The 18,081-nt window shown below is 52.8% G+C and overlaps 5 protein-coding genes across 5 annotated transcripts; 3 read left to right on the top strand and 2 right to left on the bottom strand.

Annotated features, from left to right (window-relative positions):
* Positions 1–192: 192 nt before the first annotated feature.
* Positions 193–6,724, top strand: DSM5745_10926 (uncharacterized protein; the record flags this gene model as incomplete). Its single annotated transcript, XM_026752942.1, has 5 exons — positions 193–292; positions 556–654; positions 928–4,604; positions 4,659–6,557; positions 6,611–6,724. The coding sequence occupies 5 exons, from the start codon at positions 193–195 to the stop codon at positions 6,722–6,724; spliced, it is 5,889 nt and encodes a 1,962-aa protein (XP_026598580.1).
* A 465-nt stretch (positions 6,725–7,189) lies between these two features.
* On the top strand, positions 7,190–9,092 carry DSM5745_10925 (putative MFS transporter; the record flags this gene model as incomplete). The annotated part of the gene is made up of 2 exons (XM_026752941.1): positions 7,190–8,331; positions 8,384–9,092. 2 exons carry the CDS (start codon positions 7,190–7,192, stop codon positions 9,090–9,092), a joined length of 1,851 nt encoding a protein of 616 aa, XP_026598579.1.
* Positions 9,093–9,453: 361 nt separating this feature from the next.
* Positions 9,454–11,078, bottom strand: DSM5745_10924 (NADH-quinone oxidoreductase subunit NuoF; the record flags this gene model as incomplete). The annotated part of the gene is made up of 3 exons (XM_026752940.1): positions 9,454–10,614; positions 10,665–10,736; positions 10,818–11,078. The coding sequence occupies 3 exons, from the start codon at positions 11,076–11,078 to the stop codon at positions 9,454–9,456; spliced, it is 1,494 nt and encodes a 497-aa protein (XP_026598578.1).
* Positions 11,079–11,327: 249 nt separating this feature from the next.
* DSM5745_10923 (SET domain protein) lies at positions 11,328–13,619 on the top strand (the record flags this gene model as incomplete). Its single annotated transcript, XM_026752939.1, has 4 exons — positions 11,328–11,365; positions 11,417–11,956; positions 12,008–12,267; positions 12,325–13,619. The coding sequence occupies 4 exons, from the start codon at positions 11,328–11,330 to the stop codon at positions 13,617–13,619; spliced, it is 2,133 nt and encodes a 710-aa protein (XP_026598577.1).
* A 455-nt stretch (positions 13,620–14,074) lies between these two features.
* Positions 14,075–17,712, bottom strand: DSM5745_10922 (SAPS family protein; the record flags this gene model as incomplete). Its single annotated transcript, XM_026752938.1, has 4 exons — positions 14,075–14,686; positions 14,918–15,580; positions 15,630–16,976; positions 17,029–17,712. The coding sequence occupies 4 exons, from the start codon at positions 17,710–17,712 to the stop codon at positions 14,075–14,077; spliced, it is 3,306 nt and encodes a 1,101-aa protein (XP_026598576.1).
* Positions 17,713–18,081: the final 369 nt, after the last annotated feature.

Genomic DNA, 18,081 nt, shown 5'->3' with positions numbered 1-18,081 from the left:
TTTTCGCTCCCATTGCGCGTCTTGCGATCTAGCGTATTGAGGTCGGAAATTACGAGTCCCGCGCTACATTCGTCTACTAGTTGGAGTTCCTATCGTTTCGCACCGGTTCGCAAGCTTTCGCGACTGTTCGCTACACCTTGATCCTCGAGAGAACAGATGAAGCTATAATCTGGTAAAAGATACGCTGTCATCATGTCTTCTTTCGGATCCGGATTTGGAGGATTCGGTTCGAACAACCAGCAAAGCTCCGGCTTTGGCACGGGCTCTGGTTTCGGCACGAGTTCTGGTGGAGGTAGGTCCATTCAATCCGTTCGATGTTCACAACTCCCAACGCCCTTCTCTCGATTATACTGTTACAATTCCCGTTATTTCCATTTCCTTTCGTGATCGACCGGTAGCTGGTGCTTGAGATGTCGACCCGTGACGGCCCTGTACGGCTTCCAACAGTTAATCATCCCGCGCGGAGACCATCGACGCTGAGCAACTCAGTAGCGCCACAAGAGAAAGGATCGCAGCTTTATGACAGTCTCTGACAGTCTAAACTCCACAATATAGGCTTTGGATCAACCACGTCCCCGTTTGGTGGGAGTAACACAACTTCAGGAGGTGGCGGCCTGTTTGGAAACGCCTCCAGCAGTTTTGGATCCGGTGGAGGTATGTTTCGATGAGCGAGCGATCCTTTCTCTGCTACGGCCACTTTGGACGGATTCTCTGTCGCCCTGCTACGAACTCTCCGAGTTTCTGGTTTGATTCTGATCGCCCACTCCGGCTCCTCGACAATCGCCGCAGGAATATGGCCAAGATGGTCGACTATTAAGGATCCGTGCCTCGGATGGCTTTTGTTTTATACACTTTATGATATATGTCTTGTTTTTCGTGCAATATTCGGATGAAATAATCACGCGGCGCTAACCCATGTCTCCTTAGGATTTGGATCGAACAATCAGACGGGTTCAGCATTCGGAACCCAAAAACCTGGGTTTGGTAGCTCATCTGCTGGCGGTATGTTCGGGAGCAACAATGCCACCACGACTACAGGCGGTGGTTTCGGAAGTGGTTTCGGCTCGACCAACACGGGCGGTGGATTCGGTAGCTCGAACACCGGTAACAGTTTGTTTGGAAGCAAGCCTGCAGGAGGAGGCTTCGGCAGCACAACTGGAACCGGTACGGGATTCGGCGCTGGAACCGGCTTTGGCAGCAGTGCCGGCTCAGGTTTTGGTGGAGCAGGAACTGCTTTTCAGCAGGGCGTCCCTCCTTGCGAAGGAACAGGAAGCACTCCTTTCAGCGCGTTCACGGAGAAGGATGCAGCCTCGACTATAATGAACCACTACCAAAGTGTCTCGATGATGCAACCATACAATAAATACTCCTTCGAAGAGCTTCGATTGGCAGATTACAACGCAGGCCGTCGACACGGAAATGGAAGTGGACAGGCCGGTGCTTTTGGTTCTTCAGCTTTTGGGAGTGGATCCGGTTTTGGAACCCAGCAGTCCACAGGCTTCGGTAGCACCTCGACACCGTTTGGTGCAGCTGCCACTAGCGCCCCCTCTGCATTTGGCTCGACACAGACAACCGGCGCCTTTGGCTCAACTGCCTCCAATCCTTTGTTCAATGCTACCAAGCCGGCAAACTCCCTGTTTGGCGGAGGTGCCTCCTCAGGCACCACCCAGCCTAGTTTGTTCGGAACCACTACAAACAACACAAATACTGGCTTCGGATCCAGCACAGGCGGTGGTTTTGGGTCAGGTAGCTCGTTATTTGGCAACAACAATCAGCAGCAGCAGCAGAACAAGCCCTTGTTTGGCTCAAGTACTGGAACCACAGGTACAGCCACGGGCTTTGGCACGGGCTCTAGCGGCTTCGGTAATACTGGCACCTCAACCGCATTCGGTGGCACCACTGCTACTTCCTCGCCATTCGGCCAGCAGCAGCAGCAGCAGACCGGTACGGGTGGGTTTGGCACGTTTGGCGCGAATACAAACACAAACCAGAATCAGACTCAAAACAAAGGAGGCCTGTTCAGTGGATTCGGCAACAATCCTCAGCAATCCTCTACTGGTGGTGGCCTCTTTGGAGGAACCACCAACACGGGGTCCTCTCTTTTCGGACAGAACAACCAACAGAATCAGCAGCAGACTGGCAGCTCGCTCTTTGGCGGCAACACCCAGCAGACCGGAACCGGCGGTGGTCTCTTCGGCGCCTCTCAGAACCAGCAGCAACAGAAGCCGAGCCTGTTCGGCAACAACACCAACACTGGTAGCTCGCTCTTCGGCGGTAACACACAGCAGACTGCAACTGGTGGTGGCATCTTCGGCGGCGCTCAGAACCAGCAGCAGCAGAAGCCAAGTTTGTTCGGCACTACGAACACGTCTCTCTTTGGTGGCAATACAGGGACACAAAACACGGGCTCCTCGGTTTTTGGCAACACCCAGAACCAGCAGCAACAAACTGGAGGGTTGGGGACCTCGAGCCTTTTCGGCGGTTCTCAGCAACAGCAGGCGCAACCGATGCAGCAGTCGCAGCCTGCGCCTGGTAGCCTCCAGGCCTCTCTTCTCGAGGGAAATCCTTATGGAAACCAGTCGATTTTCTCCGGCCTGCCTGCGCCGAGCACTGCCAGTCCCGGCCCATTGGCGACCCCGCTCTCTTCTGCAAACAAGCAGAAGCAGCGCGCTCCTCTGCCAATCTACAAGATTACACCCAATGCTGCCAATCGCCTCATCACCCCGCCTAAGCCCCGAGGGTATGGATTTTCCTACTCCACTTACGGTTCTCCTTCTAGCGCTGGTGGCACTCCCAACCTTGGTGGCAGCCTTCTCGGAACAAGTATGCGTAACAGCTTCAGCGGCGGCCTGGGCCGTAGTACATTCAGCAAGAGCTTTTCTACCAGCAGCTTGCGCAAATCCTTTGACCCAGATTCCGACAGTATTTTGTCCCCTGGTGCCCTTGGCTCGGGCAGCTCCCGTTACTCGAGCAATAACCTGAAGCGCTTGACCATTGACCGAAGTGTGAGGACCGATATCTTCACGCGCACTGCTAGCTCGCCTACCGCGATTACCAATGGCGATGATGCCGCCCAGTCCGCGAGCAAGGTCAGGAAGAAGGTCAGTTTCGAGTCGACTCCTGACAACACCTCCGGTGGTGAAGTTGTGCCCGTGGAGTCCCAAAGCTCTGAACCTACACCGGAAGAACTAGGTTTCTTGCGCTCAATCCGTAAGAACGGCACTCCTAATGGTGTTAATGGTGTCAAGCCAGCATCTGAGACCCCTGCCAACCCTGAGATGGAATCGGTATCAAGCAAGAGACTTCTGATTTCGGTTCCAGAAGACTCTGACCGTGCTTCGTCCGCTTCGCCTGGCTCGGGCGCATCACGTATATCCTACAGTCCTAGTGGTGACCCCACTCCAGGTGACTACTGGATGAAGCCAACACGCGCCGAGCTGAGCAAAATGAGCCGTGACGACTTGAAGCATTTCAAGGGTCTGACCGTTGGCCGCGAGCGCTGTGGTGCGGTCACGTTCGATCAACCCGTTGATTTGACTTCCATCGATTTGGACAACCTGCTTGGTGGCCTTGTGGACATCGGTGTTCGTAAGATTACCGTGTACCCCGATGAGTCAATCAAACCTGCAAGGGGCAAGGGTTTGAACGTTCCCTCAACGCTGCGCATTGAAAACTCCTGGCCCCGTGGGCGGGACAAGAAGGGACCTTCATCAGCCACTAGCGGCCCGCTATTTGAGAAACATGTCGACCGCCTGATGAAGGTTCACAACACAGAGTTCGTCAACTACGAAACCGAGACTGGCACGTGGATATTCCGAGTGGCTCATTACACGACATATGGCCTTGACTATGATGACGAGGAAGAAGAAGGTGAGAGCCACAACCAAAGCACTCTCCCCGCCGACCGCGATCTGACCGTTGGCTCGGAGCAGATGTCGACATACTCCATTGACGATTCCTTTGCGAGCTCGGTGGGGGGAGTCGATGACGACACATTCGATTTCAAAAAGCGAAAGTTGGTGCCAGGGGCATTTGGAAATCAGGCAATGGAGACAGTGGAGGAGCAGGAGATGGGATCTGAGAACGATGATGAAGACGAGTCTTTTTTAGAGGAAGGCTCCACGGGTTCAACTGAGCAGGATGGCGACGACGTCACCGAAAGCCAGCAGTCTGTTGGCGAATCAGAACTTGAATTAGATGAAGGCGAGGAAATGGACATGGCGGGCACCTTTCCCAACCTTGATCGTACCGTGGAGCATGACGATGATGAGGATATGGACATCACATTCAACCAGCCCTCATTGAAGCCTTGGAACACACCCTCTAAGGCCCGCCTCGATCTTACTGGTGACTGGGCTGAGCAGTTGCAACGTACTATCAGCCCCAGGAAGCAAAATCGTGACGCTCTTCGAGAGATCCAGGCGAATGCTTTCAGCGAACGCCTAATCAACGATGAGACGCCAACAAAACCAGCACCGACTTCCCAGCAAAAGGGATTTAATACTAGTATCGACTTGATGAACTCTTTGTTCCAACAACCACGCAAACAAGGACAATCTCCGCTTAAGCCGAAGAAGCCACAACCAAAGGCCGGAGGCTTTGAGGTACAACCCTTTTCTTCTATTTTACATCCCGATGTTAACCGCGCGTTTTACTAGTGGCCGTACAACAAGCAACCAAAGACCTTTGCAGGCGAGTCGAACGAAATGAGCAAGGACGACTTGGATTTTCATCACTCCTTTAAGCCTCGGTGGGGACCCGTCAATTCGCTCATATGCGCAAAAGGTGAAATGAGTGATCATCGGTACGGGGATCCGCATTGGAGAGAGAAGTTCTCTGTTACCAGCGAAGGCCGGGACATTGCTGTTCTTGGCTCTGGGCAGACTGCTGAACCTCACGAAATGGTTGAAATCCAACGAAAACAATCCCACATTACCAGCGTTGACGGCCAGCCATTTGCTCGACTCGTGCAAGCCAACTTTGAGCCGTTTGCCAAGGCCTCACATTCGGTTCATTCTGACAAGGAGCGAGTCATTTGGGAATTAGCAAATATCCTGTTCAACGATGATATCGAGGATGATCTATCGGCTGGTGTTCCATTACAGTTGAGACAAAAATACCTACACCGCATCAAGAAAGATAGGCTAAATCGCCTCTGGGAGGTCATAGTCCGCGAACGAAACACGGTAGCCTTGAGCAAGGCTAGCTCTGCTGAAGAGCGCGCCGTTTATTTGCTCTGTTCGCATCGTGTCGAGGAAGCCTGCTCTACGTTAATGTCAAGTCAAAACTTTCACCTCGCCACCCTCGTCTCCCAAATTGGGCGAGACCCTACGACGCAGCATGACATGGCGCAGCAAATTGAAAAATGGCGACAGCACAACGTCTGGTCTGAGATGACTGAACCCATCCGAGCCTTGTATGAACTTTTGGCGGGTAACACCCTCCGCAGCGAAGGCAAATCTGGAGGCGCCCTGGAGGATCGTGTATCAGCATTCACGTTTTCCGAACGATTCGAGCTGGATTGGTTCCAGGCATTTGGGCTGCGTCTCTGGTATGGAATAACCGACGATGAGCCTCTAGAAGTCGCAGTTTCAGCCTTTGCTCAGGACCTCAAGAGTGGAGAGGAACCTGCGTTTCCTTTGCCTCCCCACCAGGACAAAGACCGGGGCGTGTTGCATACATCTACCGACAACCTTGGTCACGAATCGCCGCTTTGGGTTCTGCTCAAGGCCTACGCAACAACGTTAGGTGCGGCTAAGGGCACCGGTATTCCTGCACTCGGCTTGCCTGCTGCGTTGCTGCCAGAGTCTGTTACGGGAGACAAGTTGTCGAACCGGCTATCCTTCCAACTCTGCCACGTCCTTGCTGCTGTTCTTGGGCAGCATGAAGGCCTCACGGTCGACGTCGCCCAAATGGATCAACTCGCGTGGGATTACGGCTGGGAGCTTAGCGCATCTGGAAACCTTGCGCAGACCTTGTTTGTCTTGCTTCACCTGTCGCGCGCCTCAGACCGGGCAAAAGCTGTTCAAGAGATACTTGCGCGGTTCGCCGCCCAACTTCCCGAGCCGATTACACCTGAAGGCTCTCCGAGCGCAAATTGGCGGCAGCTTACCAACGACCTCCAGCTTCCAGAAAAATGGATTTGGATGTCCAAAGCCCTTTATGCCCGGGATATTGGCGATGCTGCACGTGAAGTGGATTGTCTTGTCCGCGGAAAGAACTGGAACGATGCCCATGCCACGTTCTGCCGTATTGTTGGCCCGACGGCGGTGATTGAGCATGACTACAAAACCCTGGAGACATTGTTGTCTGGCTTTGGAGAGGCGCCAGAGCGCAAGGTTCGGGGCTGGGCCAGTGGCGGTGGGGTCTACGAAGACTTCCTTCGTTTAGTGACGGCGCGTGGACGAAATCCTCAGCGTCTGAACCGATTGGTGGATGCACTGGTGACAATGGGCGATGTTATCAATGGGTCGGGTGTGGAAGGATTAGAAGAGCGCGTGGCGTTCAAGGAGATGAGCCGTATCGTTGCTGGCTGGACAACCCAGGAGGATGTCAAGGTAAGTTTTTTCTATACTACACTTCTGACATTAGTGATACTAACCCTCTTTAGGCAATGGAGATGTCGCGTGTTCTTCGACTTCCTCTGACAGGTGATGCTCGTCTCGTGCAGACGGCGGAGATGAGCAGGCGGTACTATAGTGTCGTTATGGCTGGGGGCCACTGAGATCTGACTCGAGCAATTTAATCTCCTAGATTCGATTCACTCCGAATGCCTCCTCTTGCGTTGACTTTGTTGCATCACCTTACTTTATCCTGTATTCTAGCTTGCTTACTTTTCTATTGCCCATCCACTGCCTCTGTGTTTTTATAATGAAGCCATGCTGACGCTGGAGAATATTGATATTGTTTGTTCCGCATGGCGTGCTCTGTCATGATAGTTGCTTTTGTAGTAGTTAGATGATATCGAACTTGAATATGATGATTGAATCTCAATGTGTTCATGCCGGCCCCGGGTTATTTGCAGCTGTCCTTGAGTAAAGCGGGCCCTGGCTCCAGGCGTCCATGAGCTGAAATTCGCCGTTCTGGTGAGACAAGATGGGAAACATTGTGTGTCTTGTGCTTCTTCTTCCCCCAACCGTGTGACGCCGTCCCAGTTGTTCTATCTCCTGGGCTTCTTCGTCGAGCCACCATGGCCTCCGACAGGTCTGGCTGCCACCATCACCATGACAGATTTCGCCCGTCTCTTGAGATAGACGAGATTCTCCCCGTCGATGAAGTTGCTGTCACCTCTTCTTCTTCTCGTCGGTCATCAACCTCCACTTCGTCCACCGCATCTTTGAAAGCAACAAAATCTCCAGCGCAAGACTCTGTAACTATGCCAACCTCCACGGAGCACCAGAGGTACTCATCTTTCAGCAATGCCCAGAAACGCTTCATCGTGACCATGGTCACCCTAGCCTCCTTCTTCTCTCCCCTCTCCGCGCAAATCTATTACCCCGTCATGCCGACCCTTGTCGAAAAGTACCACCTCTCCAACGCTCTGATCAACCTGACTATCACCACCTACATGATCCTCCAGGGCCTCGCGCCTGCATTCATGGGCACATTCGCCGACATCTGTGGCCGTCGCCCTGCCTACGTCCTTGCATTCGCCATCTACACTGCAGCAAACATTGGTCTTGCCCTGCAGAACAACTACCCGGCGCTCATGGTGCTGCGGTGCCTCCAGAGCGCGGGAAGTAGTGGCACGGTTTCTTTTGGATACGGGGTTATTGCGGATATAGTGACGCCGGCGGAACGCGGGACGTATGTTGGGCCTATGGCAGCGGGCGTTATGCTGGCGCCAGCGCTGGGCCCGGTTATCGGGGGGTTTTTGGCAAAGTTTTTGGGTTGCAGGAGTGTGTTTTGGTTTCTGGTCATTGTTGCCGGAGGATACTTGGTTTTATATGCCCTTTTTGTGCCGGAGACTGCGAGGAAGGTTGTTGGGGATGGGAGTTCGCTACCTAAGGAGAGGTGGAGGTGGACTGGTGCTCAGTGGTGGCAGAGGGGGAGGAAGCCTGCCTCTGCTGTCAACAACAGGGCTGAAGCTGGTATTGAGCCTGCAACCGTACAAGACGATCTAAATGGCGTTGGGAATGCAGTCGGGGCTTCGAGACTACGCTTTCCTAACCCCCTCAAGGCGTTTACTATCCTCCTCGAGCCAGATGCCCTCATCATAATCTCGGCCATTGGCCTCTTGATGCTCACCAATGTTGCCCTGCTCACCAGCACCCCAAGTCTCTTTTCTGAAATCTACGGCTTCAATGATCTTCAAATTGGCCTATGCTTCCTGTAAGACGCCTGCACTGTTGCGTCCCTATCTCACAACGTTAATCAATCTTAGCCCTCTAGGAATTGGCGCCGCTCTGGGTGCAATCCTCAACGGCGTCTTCTTGAACCACAGCTACCGGCATCACGCCGAATCCCTAAACCTCCCTTTGGACCCATTAATAGCTACCAATCTCCAGGGCTTCCCAATTGAACGAGCCCGCTTACGGCCTTTCTTCCCCCTCATAATTCTTACAATCCTAACGATAATCCCGTATGGTTTCGTCCTCGAGCGACGAACCAACCTCGCCGCGCCCCTAATCCTCCAATTCCTCAACGGCTTCGCCACAATAGCATGCACAAACTCCCTCAATACCCTCCTCGTCGACCTCTTTCCCGATCAGCCGGCCACTGCCGCAGCGGCATGCAATCTGATTCGATGCTGGCTGGGCGCTCTCGGGGCAGCTGTTGTGGAATTTATGCTTAGCGCAATGGGATGGGGATGGTGCTTTGCTTTTTTGGGACTTCTGATGTTGGTTTCTGTTGGTCTTGTAGGGGTAGAGTATGTTTATGGAGCAAGGTGGAGGGAGAGTAGGAGGGTTCCGCGCGAGATGGACTGTGAGGATGGAAGAAATGCGTTGCAGCTCATTGATGAGACGGAAGAGGAGGATGGAAAGGCTTCAGGAAAGGATGGAAAGGCTTCAGGAAAGGATGGAAAGGATACTGCTACTGATTTTGGCACGGGAATTTTGGAAAAGAATCCGCGTGGGCTCACCACAGTTTAGGCTGTCTTTGGGGTTGGATTCTTCAGTTGCTCGACCGCGACGTTTTACACTCACATGGTTTTGGGCTTCATAATCTAATGATCTGGTCTGAGCCTGTCTTGTTAAACATATCAAATATAGAATAGATATGGATAAGATGGATTGAATTCATTTCATTGCTACCGGATTCGATCGAAACTGTACATGGTCAAAACCCTAAGACAAAACAAACAACGCACGCGGACTGTAAGGGAAATAGGAAAAGGAAAGGAAAGATAAGATGGTGCCCCTCTTATGTAGTGAATAAATACCAGAAGGGACTCCAGGGGCCAGTACTCTATGGTCAACTCAAACTCTTTTGATAATTAAGAGAAAAAATAGTTTACATGCCAGGGGAGATCAGCTTGCCCTCAGCCCGGCTGTTGGGGTGCCAGCCACCAGCAAGGTACTGCTGACCGTTCAGGCCTTGTGAGTACTCCTTGATACGAGCTTCCAGTTCCGGACGGAAGTGGCGGATGAGACCCTGGATGGGCCAGGCGAAGGCCTCACCAAGGGCACAGATGGTGTGGCCCTCGACCTGCTTGGTGAGTTCCTGGAGCATGTCGATTTCGCGCTCACGGGCCTGGCCCTTCTCGAGGCGCTGCATCATCTGCATGGTCCACTTGGAACCCTCACGGCAAGGGGTGCACTGACCGCAGGACTCGTGCTTGTAGAAGGTGGAGAGGCGGGAGATGGCGCGGACGATGTCGGTGGACTTGTCCATGACGATGACGGCGGCGGTACCGAGACCGGTCTGGGAGTCCTTGAGGGCGTCGAAGTCCATGAGCTGGTCATCGCAGACGGACTTGGGGATAACGGGCGTTGAGGAACCACCGGGGATAACGGCGAGGAGGTTGTCCCAGCCGCCGCGGACACCGCCGCAGTGGCGGTCGATCAGTTCACGGAGGGAAATTGACATCTCTTCCTCGACAGTGCAAGGGTTGTTGACGTGACCGGAGATACAGAAGAGCTTAGTTCCGGCGTTACGCTCACGACCGAAACCGGCGAACCAGCTCCCTCCTCGGCGCATGATGGTCGGTGTGACGGCGACGGTCTCGACGTTGGTGACTGTGCTGGGACAGCCGAAAAGACCGACGGCGGCGGGGAATGGGGGCTTGAGACGGGGCTTGCCGGCCTTGCCCTCGATGGACTCGATGAGGGAAGTCTCCTCACCGCAGACATAGGCGCCCATTCCGCGGTGGATGAAGACGTCGAAGTCGTAGCCGGTTCCGCAAGCATTCTTACCGATCAGACCGGCCTGGTAGGCCTCGTTGATGGCGCGCTGGAGGACGGTGGCTTCCTGGTAGAATTCACCACGAATGTAAATGTAAGCGGCATTGGCGTTCATGGCACGGCCGACAACCAAGCAACCCTCGATCAGCTTTTGGGGGTCCTTGCGCATAATCTCGCGGTCCTTGCATGTTCCGGGTTCACCCTCATCGGCGTTGACAACTAGGTATCGGGGTCGGGGGTCCTTGTCCCAGTCTTTGAAGTTCATGAAAGACTAGTTAAGTTAGACGGGTCGGCGGGTTCGCGAAAGTCAAGGGGGCATACGTATTTCAACCCGGAAGGGAAACCAGCACCACCACGTCCACGCAGACCGGAGGCTTTGAGTTCTGAGATGAGCTAGAAATGAATCCAGTATTAGCCCACCACCCCTTCCAATTACTCCTCCGTTGCGGTTGGAGGGAACCGGTGAGATCCTACCCAGTCGTGACCCTTCAACACAATCTCCTTAGTCTTGTACCAGTCTCCATACTTCATAGCCGACTTCAAGTCCGCGCCATGATGGTTGTAAAGATTCGTGAAGATGCGGTCCTGGTCCTTCAGACCGCCGTGGTGGTGTACCGGGGGAGCATTGTCCTGGACGGTCGCGAACGAGCGGGCGGCCGGGGCCTGGATTCGGAGAGATCGGGAGGAAAGAGAGGCGAGAGGAGAAGACGAAGGAGCCGCCGCTCGAGATATCATGGTGACGATGGCCCAATGGCTGTCGGAGAGACGGTGAGGAGGGGAAGCACGACACGAGGGGGTCGGTGATGGCGTTCGAGCTTCAATTCTGCGGTTGCTGAATATCCGGCTTTGCCCGTTCGGTGATTGGACGGGGCTGGTCACGTGTGGCTTGGTCAGCAATTGCACGTGATTTTACATCATGACCGAAAAGGGAACATTTGCATAACTATACGCTTCACAAGAATAGGATATAGGACTGTCGTTAGTATGGTCACCGAAAATGAGTCCAGCGCGGCACCTTCTTGGTTGGTATCTCATCCTCGAGTTCGTATTCCAAGCTTGCTAACCTGAACAAGCCCCGCCGAGAATAATCTAGAGGTCTACACAAAGCTGCTAGAGTGGATGAAAATCCATGGCGGCAACCTCCATGAAAATGTCTACATCAGTCACGATGACAGCCGTGGAACCCATATCAGGGTGAAAAAGGGCGGGGTGTCCAGCAATACGCATATCATCAAGACACCCGTCGCAACCACCATATCTTATTTCAATGCAATAGATCATCATGCTGGAGACGTTCATTTCCGGGCTTACGACGTCAAGTTTCCTTCTGCATTCATGGATCCTGTAGGTCCTGAAGAAGTAGCAATCTTCTTTTTGGTTGGTCAGTATCTACGCGGGACAGGAAGCTTCTGGCATCCGTATATTCGGACACTTCCGCAGCCTGGTTCTTTGACCACCCTTCCATATTACGAAGAAGAGGACCTGGAGTGGCTAGAGGGGACGAGCTTGGTGCAGGCGCGGAAGCAAAAGATTGCTCTTCTGCGGGAGAAGTATGAGAGTTCGAGCAGTGAGCTTCGCAAGTCTGGATTCCAAGACGCGGATAAATATTCATGGTAAAACCGACTACTCCAAGATGTTCGACGAAGCAGCTGACGTTGTGCAAGGGACCTCTATCTTTGGGCATCTACAATCTTTGTCTCCCGTGCATTCTCAGCAAAGGTGCTATCCGGGGTCCTTCCTGAACTCGGTATGCCGGAGGAGAACATCTCAGTTCTACTTCCCTTCATCGACATCTTGAACCACCGACCACTAGCCAAAGTAGAATGGCGCGCCGGAAACGAGAATGTCGACTTTGTCGTTCTGGAAGATGTCAGTGCAGACGAAGAGATTGCGAACAACTACGGCCCTCGCAACAACGAGCAGCGTAAGCTTTACGCTAAAACCCTAACAAGCGCCTATCCAATGAACTGACAATCAACAGTAATGATGAACTATGGCTTTTGCCTCAGCAACAATCCATGCGACTACCGCACTGTCAGTCTTCGCGCGCCTCCAGGCAGCCCATTACATTTCGCCCGCGAGCAACAAAAGCAGCTCTTCCCTAACTCCAGCATCAATGACACCGAAGACCCCTTCTACGTCTTCAACATATTTTACCCCCTCCTAGCCCCAGAGATTCCGATGGAGCACTCGGTCTTCTCCCCAGCCCTCTTCAACGCCATCTCAGTCCTCGCAGCCAATCAGCGCGAGCTCGAAACACTCGAGATCTCCGAACACACCATCCAGATCGCAAACAGATACGGGAACTCCCGTGCTGCCCTCTCAGCACTCAGCCAGATCATCATTGAGCTGGTCTCACACATCGTACGCCTGAAGTCAACAGAACCTGACGAGTCACGCCAGCCTCAGAACCTCAAACAAACCCACGCCAAAATCTACCGAGAAAGTCAAATCACTCTCTCTGAATCAGCCCTGGTTATTGCCGCCTGGTCTCTGCAGCGTGCACGCACCCACGGCCTCCAAGGCGGGTGGGACGAAACAAAACGCCTCCTATCCCAGCACATGTCCCGCATCCCAGCTGGTAAATTCCTAGAACACACCCAATCGCGCATTCAAGTGCGCATCCTCGAACGCCCCTCCATCCTCCTACACAGCGGCGAGCTCTTCTCCTTCCCCGAAACCCTTTCCCTCCTGCAACCCTGCGAGGCAGACGTCCACTCAACAGCGCAAGAGTGCCTCACCACAATCCTGAAAACCGCCTCCCGCCGCATCCCCGCCCTCCGAGGCATCACCGCAAACGCATCCCCCTTCCGGTTCTCGCTCTTCGCGTGCTTCGTTGTCGCCGTCCATCTCACAAATAGACATAAGCATAGCGCGGCATCGTCTCACGAGCGTCAAAGTTTCCTTCCGCCAAGGCTGTCGCGCTGGGCTTCGTTCCTGCTCGACCATTATCTCCCGCCACCGGATGATGTTGCGTGGGCGCTGGAAGACGAAGATGATGAGGGGCTTGTGGGTGAATTCGATGAGGTCCTGTCGGAGTTGCGCGAAAGGAACAAAGAGCTGTTTGAGAAGCTAGAGCCGCTTACGGGTGGCTGGCATGGGGACGCGGATGCTTGGTGGTTGTCACCGAATTGGGTGCGGTGGGCGTGGATGATGACGGAGCAGGAGACCGTGCAGGTGCCGGAGGATTCGCTTGCGCTACTTGCTGGTGGTGACGGGGAGGGTGGGAATGTTATGCTTGAGACTGAGACGTACTTGTATATCCCGCAGGAATAGACTGGGGCCCGGCGTACAATTTACACAGGGTAGTCTGATAAGCAAGAACATTCATTCGTCTAATCAACTATCGTACAGACTGCAGGCAGAGGCCATCGTAGTCTCTAGCAGTGAAGGCTCCCATACGTTAGACAAATGCAAAATGCACGCAAGGACAACAACCAGAAAGCAAGGGGGAAAGCAAAAAGATAACCGAAGTATAACGCCGCTAGATCGTATAGTTTCCATCATTCAGCATCAGATCAATGTCGAAAGTGAGTAGTGCCGCTCGAGGCGCCGTTAACCGAACCTATCCAACAGGCGGTATTCGTATTCGCTGTGCTCCTTGTCGTCGCGTTGGGATATACAATGCCATGAAGTCAAATAGTGTACATCATCATAATCATCATCATGAGTTTTGGTTCGTAGGAAATGAGCTCAGTCAATATTCTAGAGGTGATTCTAGACCAGGCAGATCACTGAGGCTTCTTGCCTGGGACCAGAATCTCCACTAGTCCCTCATCCTCTCCTTCACTGCTATCATTCTGGTCATCACCAAACGGGGAGGGTCCCAGTCGAGAACTCCGAAAGCTCTTATACTGCCCGGGTCCGAGTTCTGGATATCCCAACGATTCGTTGAGGATGGCATCTTCCTCGTCGTCGGAGTCCAGCAAGTGAGACTCCATTGAAGGGCCTACCATTTCGCCCATATCGTCATCGTCATCGTCAACCTCAAGCGGCACTCGCTCCTTGCGCCGCCTCGACCCTCCGAAATCGTCTCCTTCATCAGAAGAGTCGGTGGAAAACGTTTCTTCAGGACTGAAACCAGACTCAGGGAACGTCGGTGACGACGCGTTACCAGGTGGAAATTCCGATGAATGATCGTTAGATCCTTGGCCGAAGTTGTCAGACGGCCACTGGAACTCGGTTGAGCCATGCTTCCCTTCTTCATTTTCACCCCCCTCGGCATTCTCGGCTGCCTGTTTGTGAGCCGCAAGTCGTGCAGCGAGTTGTCGTCGTGCCCGAGATGGACCAAGGCTGAGGGGAGCTGGGGGCGGAGCGAGAATCGGTATGGGCTGGCTCGATGCCTGTGTGATTATAGTTAGCGATGTCCGGACAATATTTCATCGTATGCTCGTTGTGAAATTGTTTGGAACACGGTTCTCGGGCCAGATTGATAACAAGAAACTCTGCAACCCACCCAAGTCCTGGAACAGACTGCGTACATGAGGCGGAGGTGTCGAGCACACAAACATCGGCAACCGAAAGGAGATTCAAACATCACGCATCTCAACATCAGCAGAGGGACCGTAACCTACATTCTCGGTGCCGCTTTCCGCGGCTGGTTCGGCTAAGTGCCGGTCGTCTAAATCGTCCAATTCTTCATCTTCATCATCGTCACTCGAACTTGCGAATCCACTGAGCAATGAGTTGCCACCAGAACCAAATGCTCCACCCGATACACTTCCTTGATTCACCATGTCAAACCCCTGGAAGTTCGAGTTGCCAGCCATGCCATTCAACCCAGCATCAGCCAGGGCTGAGGATTGACCAGTGCCCAGCATGCCCTGACGATGCCCGACGGAAATATCAGGTCGAACACCGCCAAGTATGGCATTGTCACGCTCTCTTGTCTCAGAGAGCGTCTGCTCAACATATTCTATCCACTCTGGGTTTAACACGTTGTCCATTACTGTTGTAGAGAGCAGCTCTGGGGGATGGCGCTCGCTGAATTTGACGACTTCCTCTGCGATGAGTGTCAGATGACCCATGTACCCGAGACGAATCCTCTTGGCCTTCTGCGTCTCGTCACTCCGCTTCTGGCCCTCGATAATCGTCTGTGTAATTTTACCGGTCTCAAAGACGTCGATAGCCAGAATACGGTTGTATCCACGGTCCATAGGTCCGTTGAACACTTGCTGAATGACATCATAAACAACATTATGGAGGAAGTTATTCCAGGGGAATCGGAAAAAGAAGTCCTGGACATCTCATTAGCATGTTTAGATGTAATGCAGTTTCACGACTCACCAGTATGGTTGGAACAACTTTGTTTTCTGCAAACATAATTTTAAGATAGTCGCCGACAACAGGTTGTCCATTCGTGTCTATTTGAACATCAGGATGCAGTGACTGGGAGGAATCGTCCTGGCTCTCTTGTGCAGGGAGCTGTTCAGCGCCATTGTCGGCCGCCTCTGGAAATTTAGCCTGTTCGGGAGCATCAGTTGTGACAGGAATATCTTCTTGGTTTTGGTCCTTGTCGGCAAACAGAGGGGCGGGTACAGCGTCGGGGTTTGAGGACATTGGTGCTGATGCGTGAACAGTAGACTCGGTAGGTTTTTGATTCTCATCATTGGCCGGTGTGTTTTCCAGAGACATTTTCCTGATTTGGGAAGTGATCTCATCTGTGGGCGATGCAGTTTCAGATGATGGCGCCTTGTTCTCATCAACGTCATACCCTTTCAATTCAGTCGAGGTCTGCTCATCAGCAGTGTTTGGAGTCTGTGCAGCAGACGATGTCTCTGGATCAGCCTTGTCCTCTTTGCTGTTTGGCCCCTTCTCCTTGTCGACAAGGACGGCGGATGAGCTAACGTCTTCGAAATTTTCGTCACCCCCATTAGATGTATCAAAGTCTCTGGAGTCCTCTGGGGACCCGTAGCCCGCGAGAGAACCGTTGACAAAATCTGCGGTCGAGTCATTAGCGCCGAATGTTGAAGCACCTTCATGATTCTGATCAAACGCGCCTTCCCGTAGGATCCTTTCGCGCTCTGCATCCCTTTGCTTGACGTACTCATCGCTACCAGGCTCATTTAAGAGACCCATATTGCTGCAATGGAGTAACTCCGCCATTAGCTCACACGTTTTGAACCTGTCAAAACCTAGGGGCTCGATTTTGGCGCCCCAAGCAGAACTCAGCTGGCCTCGTTCCACACTCTTCATCTTCCCTCCATCAGAGACTGTGTGTTTTGAGCTCCTAATCAACGCCACAAAGTCGGGGATATGTTTGGCGAAGACCCTGAGTAAAGTACCAAGGTAGATAGGATCGTACATTGAGGGCATTGAGTCGGGGCTATTCAAATGCTCTGGATCATAATCGGAGTTATTCTTCCGGATGACTTCAATCACGATTCCAACTCCAACTGTCAAAGCGTTACCCCCTTGCAACATCGCTTTTACGAGAGTTTCGACGCATGAAACGGATACCAGCTGACGAGTTAGGCTGTTAGGACCGATACAGGATTGGTCGTTCTGCGTTGCGTTCGCCGATATGGTTATGATGGCTTTCAGGAAATCCCCGGCAGAGGTCTGGACGGAAGTTGGCCACTCAGATGACAGAAAAGAGAGTAGTCTTGGTATCAGGTCCTGCGATTTGAGCCACTAGATGATTATTAGGATTTAAGAAAATATAATGGGGGCCACATGTGCTCACATCAACGATACCCTGACCACCCTCAGCTCTTTCCAAGCTGATCAACTTCAAAAGAAGGTCCATGACCATGGGGTTGTCAACATGCTGAAGGATTGCCGGTACAATATCGTTCATCGACTTCAGTAACTCTAGCATCTCCCCCGTCTTCTTGTCCAGAAGTGTCTCGTTCACCTTCGTGAAATAGCTCGCTTGGATAGAATCGAGAGGGGCTGGGCGCCGAATGAAAGCCCAGAAATTCCGCAAATGCTCAGGGTTGGCCATGGTAGAGTCCAGAATAGACCATACTTCAGATGAGAGAATCTCACACGCAACATAGGCCCGCTTGAGACGCTCCTTTTCCATCCGCTCAAAATCCTCAGAGCCCAAAGCCTCCTTGAAAAGATCGCTCTTCCTTCCCTTGGCCTCGAATTCATCCTCCTTCGTTTGAGCGCCCTCCTCCTTATTGGTCGTGTCTGCATCATCATCCTCGTCATCCTCGTTCACCAGACTAGGAGCGATCACATAGTCCATAAGCTTTTTGAGAACATCATCTTCCCGTAAATATTCTATGAGTTTCGTGTTTAGTTGTTTGAGTTCCTGAATCAGCTCGGACTCGTCTAGCAGGTCTTCGAGGCTGACATCGGGTTTGTCCAGAAGAGAGTCGATAGCGGAGACACTCGCATATCCCCCAAAGCGCCAGAACATGTTGAATTATATAACCGAAAGAAACGATTCATGGGAAGAAGAAAGGGGTATCACAAGCTTTTCAACCGTACTTCTTACCCAAGCTTTAATGACGATGAACGCTATGGGCAGATGGTGGAGAGGTGGGGAAGGGATGGAGGATCGATCTATGGGGCCCTCGTGTGATGCACAAGATACACGTGTAAAAGGCGTTCTCATATATCACGCTAGCGTTTGAGGCTGATTCCGTCACGGGAGGGACAGTCGGTCGGAAGTAAAAGGCGATAGTTAATGGCCGGTGAATTATGCCCTGTCGGAGCGACCAAGCGCTGCAATTGAAGAAGCCTGTCAGCAATGGTCTCTCGAGGTTCAGGGCGGCATATCACGAGG

This window comes from Aspergillus mulundensis (genome assembly GCF_003369625.1).
Source record: "Aspergillus mulundensis strain DSM 5745 chromosome Unknown scaffold_17, whole genome shotgun sequence".
Lineage (NCBI taxonomy): Eukaryota > Fungi > Ascomycota > Eurotiomycetes > Eurotiales > Aspergillaceae > Aspergillus > Aspergillus mulundensis.
Note: the sequence above shows the minus strand (reverse complement) of the source record. Positions and strands in the feature narration are given on the sequence as shown.